The sequence below is a fragment of the Ranitomeya imitator genome, chromosome 4, assembly GCF_032444005.1.
Source record: "Ranitomeya imitator isolate aRanImi1 chromosome 4, aRanImi1.pri, whole genome shotgun sequence".
Lineage (NCBI taxonomy): Eukaryota > Metazoa > Chordata > Amphibia > Anura > Dendrobatidae > Ranitomeya > Ranitomeya imitator.
The window spans coordinates 14,600,918-14,614,347 of record NC_091285.1 but is presented as its reverse complement, the minus strand read 5'-3'; the positions used below and the strand labels follow the sequence as shown (position 1 = coordinate 14,614,347).

Here is a 13,430-nt window from a genome sequence, read left to right as displayed (position 1 = left end):
TACACGGCCAGCAGTGCCCTGGTCAGTGTAGTAGTAGTTGAAAGAATGGACCGCAGACAGGCATCGAAGGCCTAAAATAAAAACACATGGCTGTAGGCAATTTTAAATTGGTTCCAGGGGTACACGGACAGCAGTGGTGTGGTCAGTGGAGGCCTAGTGGAAGGAGTGACCGCAGACAGGCATCGAAGGCCTAAAATAATAACACATGGCTGTAGGCAATTTTAAATTGGTTCCAGGGGTACACGGGCAGCAGTGACCTGGTCAGTGTAGTAGTAGTTGAAAGAATGGACCGCAGACAGGCATCGAAGGCCTAAAATAAAAAAATTGGGCTGGCTGTAGGCAATTTTAAATTGGTTCCAGGGGTACACGGGCAGCAGTGACCTGGTCAGTGTAGTAGTAGTTGAAAGAATGGACCGCAGACAGGCATCGAAGGCCTAAAATAAAAAAATTGGGCTGGCTGTAGGCAATTTTAAATTGGTTCCAGGGGTACACGGACAGCAGTGGTGTGGTCAGTGGAGGCCTAGTGGAAGGAGTGACCGCAGACAGGCATCGAAGGCCTAAAATAATAACACATGGCTGTAGGCAATTTTAAATTGGTTCCAGGGGTACACGGACAGCAGTGGTGTGGTCAGTGGAGGCCTAGTGGAAGGAGTGACCGCAGACAGGCATCGAAGGCCTAAAATAATAACACATGGCTGTAGGCAATTTTAAATTGGTTCCAGGGGTAGACGGGCAGCAGTGACCTGGTCAGTGTAGTAGTAGTTGAAAGAATGGACCGCAGACAGGCATCGAAGGCCTAAAATAAAAAAATTGGGCTGGCTGTAGGCAATTTTAAATTGGTTCCAGGGGTACACGGACAGCAGTGGTGTGGTCAGTGGAGGCCTAGTGGAAGGAGTGACCGCAGACAGGCATCGAAGGCCTAAAATAATAACACATGGCTGTAGGCAATTTTAAATTGGTTCCAGGGGTAGACGGGCAGCAGTGACCTGGTCAGTGTAGTAGTAGTTGAAAGAATGGACCGCAGACAGGCATCGAAGGCCTAAAATAAAAAAATTGGGCTGGCTGTAGGCAATTTTAAATTGGTTCCAGGGGTACACGGGCAGCAGTGACCTGGTCAGTGTAGTAGTAGTTGAAAGAATGGACCGCAGACAGGCATCGAAGGCCTAAAATAAAAAAATTGGGCTGGCTGTAGGCAATTTTAAATTGGTTCCAGGGGTACACGGGCAGCAGTGGTGTGGTCAGTGGAGGCCTAGTGGAAGGAGTGACCGCAGACAGGCATCGAAGGCCTAAAATAATAACACATGGCTGTAGGCAATTTTAAATTGGTTCCAGGGGTACACGGACAGCAGTGGTGTGGTCAGTGGAGGCCTAGTGGAAGGAGTGACCGCAGACAGGCTTCCAAGGCCTAACATAACAAACTTGGGCTGGCTGTAGGCACTTTTAAATTGGTTCCAGGGGTACACGGGCAGCAGTGGTCTGGTCAGTGGAAGTCTAGTGGAAGGAGTGACCGCAGACAGGCTTCCAAGGCCTAACATAACAAACTTGGGCTGGCTGTAGGCACTTTTAAATTGGTTCCAGGGGTACACGGGCAGCAGTGACCTGGTCAGTGTAGTAGTAGTTGAAAGAATGGACCGCAGACAGGCTTCGAAGGCCTAACATAACAAACTTGGGCTGGCTGTAGGCACTTTTAAATTGGTTCCAGGGGTACACGGGCAGCAGTGGTCTGGTCAGTGGAAGTCTAGTGGAAGGAGTGACCGCAGACAGGCTTCCAAGGCCTAACATAACAAACTTGGGCTGGCTGTAGGCACTTTTAAATTGGTTCCAGGGGTACACGGGCAGCAGTGGTCTGGTCAGTGGAGGCCTAGTGGAAGGAGTGACCGCAGACAGGCATCGAAGGCCTAAAATAATAACACATGGCTGTAGGCAATTTTAAATTGGTTCCAGGGGTACACGGGCAGCAGTGACCTGGTCAGTGTAGTAGTAGTTGAAAGAATGGACCGCAGACAGGCATCGAAGGCCTAAAATAAAAAAATTGGGCTGGCTGTAGGCAATTTTAAATTGGTTCCAGGGGTACACGGGCAGCAGTGACCTGGTCAGTGTAGTAGTAGTTGAAAGAATGGACCGCAGACAGGCATCGAAGGCCTAAAATAAAAAAATTGGGCTGGCTGTAGGCAATTTTAAATTGGTTCCAGGGGTACACGGACAGCAGTGGTGTGGTCAGTGGAGGCCTAGTGGAAGGAGTGACCGCAGACAGGCATCGAAGGCCTAAAATAATAACACATGGCTGTAGGCAATTTTAAATTGGTTCCAGGGGTACACGGACAGCAGTGGTGTGGTCAGTGGAGGCCTAGTGGAAGGAGTGACCGCAGACAGGCATCGAAGGCCTAAAATAATAACACATGGCTGTAGGCAATTTTAAATTGGTTCCAGGGGTAGACGGGCAGCAGTGACCTGGTCAGTGTAGTAGTAGTTGAAAGAATGGACCGCAGACAGGCATCGAAGGCCTAAAATAAAAAAATTGGGCTGGCTGTAGGCAATTTTAAATTGGTTCCAGGGGTACACGGACAGCAGTGGTGTGGTCAGTGGAGGCCTAGTGGAAGGAGTGACCGCAGACAGGCATCGAAGGCCTAAAATAATAACACATGGCTGTAGGCAATTTTAAATTGGTTCCAGGGGTAGACGGGCAGCAGTGACCTGGTCAGTGTAGTAGTAGTTGAAAGAATGGACCGCAGACAGGCATCGAAGGCCTAAAATAAAAAAATTGGGCTGGCTGTAGGCAATTTTAAATTGGTTCCAGGGGTACACGGGCAGCAGTGACCTGGTCAGTGTAGTAGTAGTTGAAAGAATGGACCGCAGACAGGCATCGAAGGCCTAAAATAAAAAAATTGGGCTGGCTGTAGGCAATTTTAAATTGGTTCCAGGGGTACACGGGCAGCAGTGGTGTGGTCAGTGGAGGCCTAGTGGAAGGAGTGACCGCAGACAGGCATCGAAGGCCTAAAATAATAACACATGGCTGTAGGCAATTTTAAATTGGTTCCAGGGGTACACGGACAGCAGTGGTGTGGTCAGTGGAGGCCTAGTGGAAGGAGTGACCGCAGACAGGCTTCCAAGGCCTAACATAACAAACTTGGGCTGGCTGTAGGCACTTTTAAATTGGTTCCAGGGGTACACGGGCAGCAGTGGTCTGGTCAGTGGAAGTCTAGTGGAAGGAGTGACCGCAGACAGGCTTCCAAGGCCTAACATAACAAACTTGGGCTGGCTGTAGGCACTTTTAAATTGGTTCCAGGGGTACACGGGCAGCAGTGACCTGGTCAGTGTAGTAGTAGTTGAAAGAATGGACCGCAGACAGGCTTCGAAGGCCTAACATAACAAACTTGGGCTGGCTGTAGGCACTTTTAAATTGGTTCCAGGGGTACACGGGCAGCAGTGGTCTGGTCAGTGGAAGTCTAGTGGAAGGAGTGACCGCAGACAGGCTTCCAAGGCCTAACATAACAAACTTGGGCTGGCTGTAGGCACTTTTAAATTGGTTCCAGGGGTACACGGGCAGCAGTGGTCTGGTCAGTGGAAGTCTAGTGGAAGGAGTGACCGCAGACAGGCTTCCAAGGCCTAACATAACAAACTTGGGCTGGCTGTAGGCACTTTTAAATTGGTTCCAGGGGTACACGGGCAGCAGTGGTCTGGTCAGTGGAAGTCTAGTGGAAGGAGTGACCGCAGACAGGCTTCGAAGGCCTAACATAACAAAATTGGGCTGGCTGTAGGCACTTTAAATTGGTTCCAGGGGTACATGGGCAGCAGTGTATGGTCAGTGGAAGTCTAGTGGAAGGAGTGACGGCAGACAGTCTTCGAAGGCCTAACATAACAAAATTGGGCTGACTGTAGGCACTTTTAAATTGGTTCCAGGGTAACACGGCCAGCAGTGGCCTGGTCAGTGTAGTAGTTGTAGAAAGAAGGGACCGCAGACAGGCTTCGAAGGCCTAACATAACAAAAATGTCAAAACAATGGTATTGTCAGTGCCAGGCATTGAAGGATGTCAGCGCCTAGACTACACATTGGTGAAGCTGTGAGAGATAATTTTGCTAGTGGTAGAGCACTGTTTGAGCTGGGGGGGGGGAACTGTCTTGTGGCCGGCGTTACAGGCACAGGGCCCCTCATATTACAACGGTGTGTCTGACGTTGGGTGCGCACCACCACCGCCAGAGACACTTTATTGTACTATGAGGGACCCAGTGGCAGTGCCGTCGACCAAAAGCGGCCACACCCACCTCTTCAGACAAACAGCACTCTCAAGGGTCCAAGCGCAAAGTGGCGATAGCACGGGCCCGTGTGGGGAGTTTGGCCATTTCGTGAGGTGGAAACAAGTCGTATGCTGGACAATCAGGTGAAGAAAATTACGAGATTGGAAAAGTCATTCAGAATAGTCCACAGGCAAGACCTTTTCATAGGAAAGCTAGGTGTCAGCCGGGCAGGGTGGGGCAAAAGATTTTGAAATCCAGTTGTGGTTCATTTTAATGAAGGTTAGATCATCTACATTTTGGGTAGCCAGACGAGTCCTTTTTTCTGTTAGTATTGAACCTGCAGCACTGAATACTCTTTCTGATAGGACACTAGCTGCCGGGCAAGCAAGCTCCTGCAATGCATATTCTGCCAATTCTGGCCAGGTGTCTAATTTGGATGCCCAGTAATCAAATGGGAATGACGGTTGAGGGAGAACGTCGATAAGGGATGAAAAATAGTTTGTAACCATACTGGACAAATGTTGTCTCCTGTCACTTTGAATTGATGCTGCAGTACCTGTCCTGTCTGCGGTCATAGAAAAATCACTCCACAACCTGGTCAGAAAACCCCTCTGGCCAACGCCACTTCTGATTTCTGCCCCTCTAACACCTCTGGTCTGCTGGCCCCTGGAGCTCGTGTGAGAACGATCACGGGCGCTGTGTGCAGGGAATGCCAGAAGCAAACGGTCAACAAGAGTTGATTGTTTTGTTGCTAATATTAGTTCCAAGTTCTCATGTGGCATAATATTTTGCAATTTGCCTTTATAGCGAGGATCAAGGAGGCAGGCCAACCAGTAATCGTCATCGTTCATCATTTTTGTAATGCGTGTGTCCCTTTTGAGGATACGCAAGGCATAATCCGCCATGTGGGCCAAAGTTCCCGTTGTCAAATCTGCGGTTGTGCTTGGTTGAGGGGCAGTTGCAGGCAAATCTACGTCACTTGTGTCCCTCAAAAAACCAGAACCCGGCCTTGCCACGCCACCAATTTCCCGTGCCCCCGGGAAAGCTTCCTCATTAAAAATATACTCATCCCCATCATCCTCCTCATCCTCCACCTCCTCTTCGCCCGGTACCTCGTCATGTACACTGCCCTGACCAGACAATCGCTGACTGTCATCAAGGCTTTCCTCTTCCTCTGGTGCAGACGCCTGATCCTTTATGTGCGTCAAACTTTGCATCAGCAGACGCATTAGGGGGATGCTCATGCTTATTATGGCGTTGTCTGCACTAACCAGCCGTGTGCATTCCTCAAAACACTGAAGGACTTGACACATGTCTTGAATCTTCGACCACTGCACACCTGACAACTCCATGTCTGCCATCCTACTGCCTGCCCGTGTATGTGTATCCTCCCACAAAAACATAACAGCCCGCCTCTGTTCGCACAGTCTCTGAAGCATGTGCAGTGTTGAGTTCCACCTTGTTGCAACGTCTATGATTAGGCGATGCTGGGGAAGGTTCAAAGAACGCTGATAGGTCTGCATACGGCTGGAGTGTACAGGCGAACGGCGGATATGTGCGCAAAGTCCACGCACTTTGAGGAGCAGGTCGGATAACCCCGGATAACTTTTCAGGAAGCACTGCACCACCAGGTTTAAGGTGTGAGCCAGGCAAGGAATGTGTTTCAGTTGGGAAAGGGAGATGGCAGCCATGAAATTCCTTCCGTTATCACTCACTACCTTGCCTGCCTCAAGATCTACAGTGCCCAGCCACGACTGCGTTTCTTGCTGCAAGAACTCGGACAGAACTTCCGCGGTGTGTCTATTGTCGCCCAAACACTTCATAGCCAATACAGCCTGCTGACGTATGCCAGTAGCTGCCCCATAATGGGAGACCTGGTGTGCAACAGTGGCAGGTGCGGATGGAGTGTTTGTGCGACTGCGGTCTGTGGACGAGCTCTTGCTTCTGCAGGAGGACGAGGAGGAGGAGGAGGAGGAGGGGGTGCGAACGGCTACAGACAACTGTTTACTAGACCGTGGGCTAGGCAGAACTGTCCCAAACTTGCTGTCCCCTGTGGACCCTGAATCCACCACATTTACCCAGTGTGCCGTGATGGACACGTAACGTCCCTGGCCATGCCTACTGGTCCATGCATCTGTTGTCAGGTGCACCTTTGTGCTCACAGATTGCCTGAGTGCATGGACGATGCGCTCTTTAACATGCTGGTGGAGGGCTGGGATGGCTTTTCTGGAAAAAAAGTGTCGACTGGGTAGCTCGTAGCGTGGTACAGCGTAGTCCATCAGGTCTTTGAAAGCTTCGCTTTCAACTAACCGGTAGGGCATCATCTCTAACGAGATTAGTCTAGCTATGTGGGCGTTCAAACCCTGTGTACGCGGATGCGAGGCTAAGTATTTCCTTTTTCTAACCATAGTCTCATGTAGGGTGAGCTGGACTGGAGAGCTGGAGATCGTGGAACTAGCGGGGGTGCCGGTGGACATGGCAGACTGAGAGACGGTGGGAGATGGTATTGTTGCCGCCGGTGCCCTAGATGCAGTGTTTCCTACTACGAAACTGGTGATTCCCTGACCCTGACTGCTTTGGCCTGGCAAAGATACCTGCACAGATACAGCAGGTGGTGCGCTAAATGGTGGTCCTACACTGCCGGAAGGGATGTTGCGTTGATGACTAGCTTCATTGGCCGAGGGTGCAACAACCTTAAGGGACGTTTGGTAGTTAGTCCAAGCTTTCAAATGCATGGTGGTTAAATGTCTATGCATGCAACTAGTATTGAGACTTTTCAGATTCTGACCTCTGCTTAAGGAAGTAGAACATTTTTGACAGATGACTTTGCGCTGATCAATTGGATGTTGTTTAAAAAAATGCCAGACTGCACTCTTTCTAGCATCGGATACCTTTTCAGGCATTGCAGACTGAGCTTTAACCGGATGGCCACGCTGTCCTCCACCAGGTTTTGGCTTTGCCACGCGTTTTGGGCAAGATACGGGCCCGGCAGATGGAACCTGTGGCGATGTTGATGCCTGCTGCGGCCCCTCCTCCTCCTCTGCTTCAGAACTGCTGCCGCCTGCACCCTGTTCCCCCAATGGCTGCCAATCGGGGTCAAGAACTGGGTCATCTAATAACTCTTCTTGTACCTCCTGCGCAACTTCGTCTGTGTCACCGTGTCGTTCGGTGGTATAGCGTTCGTGATGGGGCAACATAGTCTCATCAGGGTCTGATTCTTGATCAGCACCCTGCGAGGGCAATGTTGTGGTCTGAGTCAAAGGACCAGCATAGTAGTCTGGCTGTGGCTGTGCGTCAGTGCACTCCATGTCAGATTCAATTTGTAATGGGCATGGACTGTTAACTGCTTCACTTTCTAAGCCAGGGACGGTATGTGTAAAGAGCTCCATGGAGTAACCCGTTGTGTCGCCTGCTGCATTCTTCTCTGTTGTTGTTTTTGCTGAAGAGGACAAGGAAGTGACTTGTCCCTGACCGTGAACATCCACTAACGACGCGCTGCTTTTACTTTTACCAGTTTCACGAGATGAGGCAAAAGAGCTAGAGGCTGAGTCAGCAAGATAAGCCAAAACTTGCTCTTGCTGCTCCGGCTTTAAAAGCGGTTTTCCTAATCCCAGAAAAGGGAGCGTTCGAGGCCTTGTGTAGCCGGACGACGAACCTGGCTCCACAGCTCCAGACTTAGGTGCAATATTTTTTCCCCCACGACCACCTGATGCTCCACCACTACCACTACCCTCATTACCAGCTGACAATGAACGCCCCCGGCCACGACCTCTTCCACTAGACTTCCTCATTGTTTTAAAAACGTAACCAAACTAACGTTATTTGTTGTAGTCACACAACTTACACGGTGAGCTATAACTTCAGTATGATTTAGCTACCCCTTTACAGGTTGGTGAGACCACAGCGAAAATCAGGCCCAATGTTACACACTCTTTTTTTGGTGGCTGCAAATTAGAGAGATGCCCCACACGCAGGACTGTCACTGAAGCACAAATGTTAATATTAATGTCACACTATTATTTTTTTTTTATTTTTATTTTTTTCAGGAACACTTTAGAAACCCCCCAAAAAAAAAAAAAAAGATTTTTGCAGGGAGAATTTAGAAAACAAATGTAACAAACTATATGCTTTCTATGGGCCACTGAGTGAGAGATGACGCACACAGGAATCAGGAGTGGCACACAAGCCCAGAGGCCAATATTTTTCTACCAATGATTGATGGAGTTATTTTCTCTGGTAGATTTTGGAACCCAAATCAAGGAAAAAAAATGTAGGCTTTCTATGGACCACAATTGGAGAGAGAGAGAGAGAGAGAGAGAGATGGCACACCCAGGAGTCAAGACTGGCACACAAGCAGAAAGGCCAATATTAATCTCCCACTGTTTTTTTTTTTTTTTTTTTTTTTTCAGGGAGACTTTAGAAAAAAAAATAATAAAAAAAATATGATTTTATCAGGAAGAATTTAGAAACCAAATAAAATAAAATGATTTTTTCAGGGAGAATTTATAAAACAAATAAAAACAAAAATAGGCGTTCTATGGCCCACTGACTGAGAGATGACGCACACAGGAGTCAGGAGTGGCACACAAACCCAGAGGCCAATATTTTTCTACCAATGATTGATGTAGTTATTTTCTCTGGTAGATTTTAGAACCCAAATCAAGGAAAAAAAATATAGGCTTTCTATGGACCACAATTGGAGAGAGAGAGAGAGAGAGAGAGAGAGAGAGAGAGAGATGGCACACCCAGGAGTCAAGACTGGCACACAAGCAGAAAGGCCAATATTAATCTCCCACTGTTTTTTTTGGTTGTTTTTTTTTTTTTTTTTTCAGGGAGACTTTAGAAAAAAAAATAATAAAAAAAATATGATTTTATCAGGAAGAATTTAGAAACCAAATAAAATAAAATGATTTTTTCAGGGAGAATTTAGAAAACAAATAAAACCAAAAATAGGCGTTCTATGGCCCACTGACTGAGAGATGACGCACCCAGGAGTCAAGACTGGCACACAAGCAGAAAGGCCAATATTAATCTCCCACTGTGTTTTTTTTTTTTTTTCAGGGAGACTTTAGAAAAAAAAATAATAAAAAAAATGTGATTTTATCAGGAAGAATTTAGAAACCAAATAAAATAAAATGATTTTTTCAGGGAGAATTTAGAAAACAAATAAAACCAAAAATAGGCGTTCTATGGCCCACTGACTGAGAGATGACGCACCCAGGAGTCAAGACTGGCACACAAGCAGAAAGGCCAATATTAATCTCCCACTGTTTTTTTTTTTTTTTTTCAGGGAGACTTTAGAAAAAAAAATAATAAAAAAAATATGATTTTATCAGGAAGAATTTAGAAACCAAATAAAATAAAATGATTTTTTCAGGGAGAATTTATAAAACAAATAAAAACAAAAATAGGCGTTCTATGGCCCACTGACTGAGAGATGACGCACACAGGAGTCAGGAGTGGCACACAAACCCAGAGGCCAATATTTTTCTACCAATGATTGATGTAGTTATTTTCTCTGGTAGATTTTAGAACCCAAATCAAGGAAAAAAAATATAGGCTTTCTATGGACCACAATTGGAGAGAGAGAGAGAGAGAGAGAGAGAGAGAGAGAGAGAGATGGCACACCCAGGAGTCAAGACTGGCACACAAGCAGAAAGGCCAATATTAATCTCCCACTGTTTTTTTTTTTTTTTTTCAGGGAGACTTTAGAAAAAAAAATAATAAAAAAAAAAAGATTTTATCAGGAAGAATTTAGAAACCAAATAAAATAAAATGATTTTTTCAGGGAGAATTTATAAAACAAATAAAACCAAAAATAGGCGTTCTATGGCCCACTGACTGAGAGAGAGAGAGAGAGAGAGAGATGGAACGCTTAGTACTGGCACACAAGCCCAAAGGGCAATATTAATCTCCCTTTTTTTTTCCAGGGAGAATTTCTAAAACCCAAAAAAAAAATAAAATAGGCTTTCTATGGCCCACTATTTGTGAGAGAGATGGGACGCTCAGGACTGGCACAGATGGCACGCTCAGGACTGGCACAGAAGCCCAGAGGCCAATATTAATCTCCCTTTTTTTCTGGGAGAATTTATAAAACCAAAAAAATATTTAAATAGGCTTTCTATGGCCCACTATTTGTGAGAGAGATGGCACGCTCAGGACTGGCACAGATGGCACGCTCACAACTGGCACACAAGCCCAGAGGCCAATATTAATCTCCCTTTTTTCAGGGAAAATTTATAAAACAAAAAAAAAAAATAAATAGGCTTTCTATGGCCCACTATTTGTGAGAGAGATGGCACGCTCAGGGCTGGCACAGATGGCACGCTCAGGACTGGCACACAAGCCCAGAGGCCAATATTAATCTCCCTTTTTTTCAGGGAGAAATTATAAAACCCCCAAAAAAAATAAAATAGGCTTTCTATGGCCCACTATTTGTGAGAGAGATGGGACGCTCAGGACTGGCACAGATGGCACGCTCAGGACTGGCACAGAAGCCCAGAGGCCAATATTAATCTCCCTTTTTTTCTGGGAGAATTTATAAAACCAAAAAAAAATTTAAATAGGCTTTCTATGGCCCACTATTTGTGAGAGAGATGGCACGCTCAGGACTGGCACAGATGGCACGCTCACAACTGGCACACAAGCCCAGAGGCCAATATTAATCTCCCTTTTTTCAGGGAAAATTTATAAAACAAAAAAAAAAATTAAATAGGCTTTCTATGGCCCACTATTTGTGAGAGAGATGGCACGCTCAGGGCTGGCACAGATGGCACGCTCAGGACTGGCACACAAGCCCAGAGGCCAATATTAATCTCCCTTTTTTTAAGGGAGAATTTATAAAACCAAAAAAAAAAATAAATAGGCTTTCTATGGCCCACTATTTGTGAGAGAGATGGCACGCTCAGGGCTGGCACAGATGGCACGCTCAGGACTGGCACACAAGCCCAGAGGCCAATATTAATCTCCCTTTTTTTCAGGGAGAATTTATAAAACCCCAAAAAAAATAAAATAGGCTTTCTATGGCCCACTATTTGTGAGAGAGATGGCACACTCAGGACTGGCACACAAGCCCAAAGGCCAATATTAATCTCCCACTGTATTTTTATCAGGGAGAATTTATACACCCCACAAAAAAAAATACAGAAAAATGAAAAGGCTTTCTATGGCCCACTATGTGAGAGAGATGGCACACACAGGGATGGCACTCTAGCAGAAATGCCAAATTGCCAATCTTAATCTCCTACCAAAAAAAAAAAAAAAAAAAAAACAGGGAATGTCCTACAATTACTATCTCCCTGCCTGCAGTAATCTCAGCCAGGTATGGCAGGCAGCTACTATCTCCCTGCCTGCAGTAATCTCAGCCAGGTATGGCAGGCAGCAATAAGGAGTGGACTGATGCACAAATCAAATAAAAAGTGTGGACAAACAAAAAAGATAGCTGTGCAGAAAGGAAGGAACAAGAGGATTTGTGCTTTGAAAAAAGCAGTTGGTTTGCACAGCGGCGTACACACAGCAATGCAGCAATCAGGGAGCCTTCTAGGGCAGCCCAATGAGCTACAGCGCTGAGGGGAAAAAAAAAAAAAAAAAACTTCCACTGTCCCTGCACACCGAGGGTGGTGTTGGACAGTGCAAATCGCTGCAGCACAAGCGGTTTTGTGGTTAATGGACCCTGCCTAACGCTATCCCTGCTTCTGACAAAGCGGCAGCAACCTCTCCCTAAGCTCAGATCAGCAGCAGTAAGATGGCGGTCGGCGGGAACGCCTCTTTATAGCCCCTGTGACGTCGCAGACAGCAAGCCAATCACTGCAATGCCCTTCTCTAAGATGGTGGGGACCAGGACCTATGTCATCACGCTGCCCACACTCTGCGTTTACCTTCATTGGCTGAGAAATGGCGCTTTTCGCGTCATTGAAACGCGACTTTGGCGCGAAAGTCGCGTACCGCATGGCCGACCCCGCACAGGGGTCGGATCGGGTTTCATGAAACCCCGACTTAGCCAAAAGTCGGCGACTTTTGAAAATGTTCGACCCGTTTCGCTCAACCCTACTGCATAGACCTTCTCCATTCTATCTGTCTTCCTCGGTGTTGTCACTAGTCTTTACGTGGCCATCTTTGGCATCTTCCTGCACCTGGCATCTTTGGTGTTACCTGCAATGGCTAGACCAAGAGGTCAAGGCCAAGTCAGCAAAGATGAAGCTAAAGAAGCCAGGTGCCAGAAGACACCAAAGATACCAAGCGCCGAAAGGCCAAAGATCATTGGAGTAAACAATTAAGAGGTGGAAGATCCCTATACATACTGACTAAAACTGGTAGCCATGAAGTACCCTATATAACTTATGCCAATGGATTGCACTGGATGAAATTCCATATCCTTAAGTTTTTCACAAAATAAGTTTCAGAATCGGTTCTAATCTCTTCTTCTATAGACATAACATATAGACATGTTAGGACCCTGTTGGAGATTTTGAAATGGAGCCACAAGGCTTCAATTTCCATCACTGGGTCCAAATTAATGTGGAGCCCAAAATCCTACCCAAAATGTAAATGGGTTCAAAATAAAGGTTGATGGACATAATAAGGAGTCCATCTAGTGATGTAGGACCCTCAAGTTTTTGGCCATGATCTTGAGCACCAATGGTCAGAGCTGCTGCGTAATTTTTCATTGAAATCATAGATGAGATTGGTCATCCTGATCCATAAAAAGGTCTCAAAGAATCTCTTGGCTCTAGCTAGAAGTATGGGATCCTTTCCAACATCTACCCTCCATGCAACAAGTCAGTACAATAATATCATCCCACCCTCAATCATGCATTCACTCACTTGTCGTGGTGCGTAGGTGCCAAAACCAATTACTGGCATCTTATGGCCATCAGTCAGCGTAACGTAGGAATCTTCTCGGAGCTCCATCTCAAGTCTGGGCTCTGACACGTCAGTGATCGTCTATTTCTCTTGCACTTTTTTATATATTCTGTATTCAGAGCGCGTCTCACTCCCTCCGTGCTAGTTGTGCCATTTGTTTTGCAGGCATTCAAATTCTTGGCAGTCAGAGATAACATATGAAAAATGAGAGGCTGAATGTTTTCAATTCTTTACTACAAGAACCACGCCTTCGACCGGTGGAAAAAAAAACATGTTCTGCAAATTCAAATTCACTCTGAGCCCATGATGTCAATGCGTTTAGCTACATAATG

The 13,430-nt window shown here is 46.4% G+C and overlaps 1 protein-coding gene across 1 annotated transcript in view; it reads right to left on the bottom strand.

Moving 5' to 3' along the window:
* The window catches only part of LOC138675132 (prostaglandin-E(2) 9-reductase-like), a 24,545-nt gene extending 11,115 nt beyond the window's left edge, over window positions 1-13,430 (bottom strand). Inside the window, exon 1 of the mRNA XM_069763124.1 lies at window positions 13,060-13,430. Within this exon, the coding sequence (XP_069619225.1) occupies window positions 13,060-13,146 (87 nt within the window). The 5' untranslated portion in view covers window positions 13,147-13,430. The remainder of the gene's footprint in view (window positions 1-13,059) is intronic.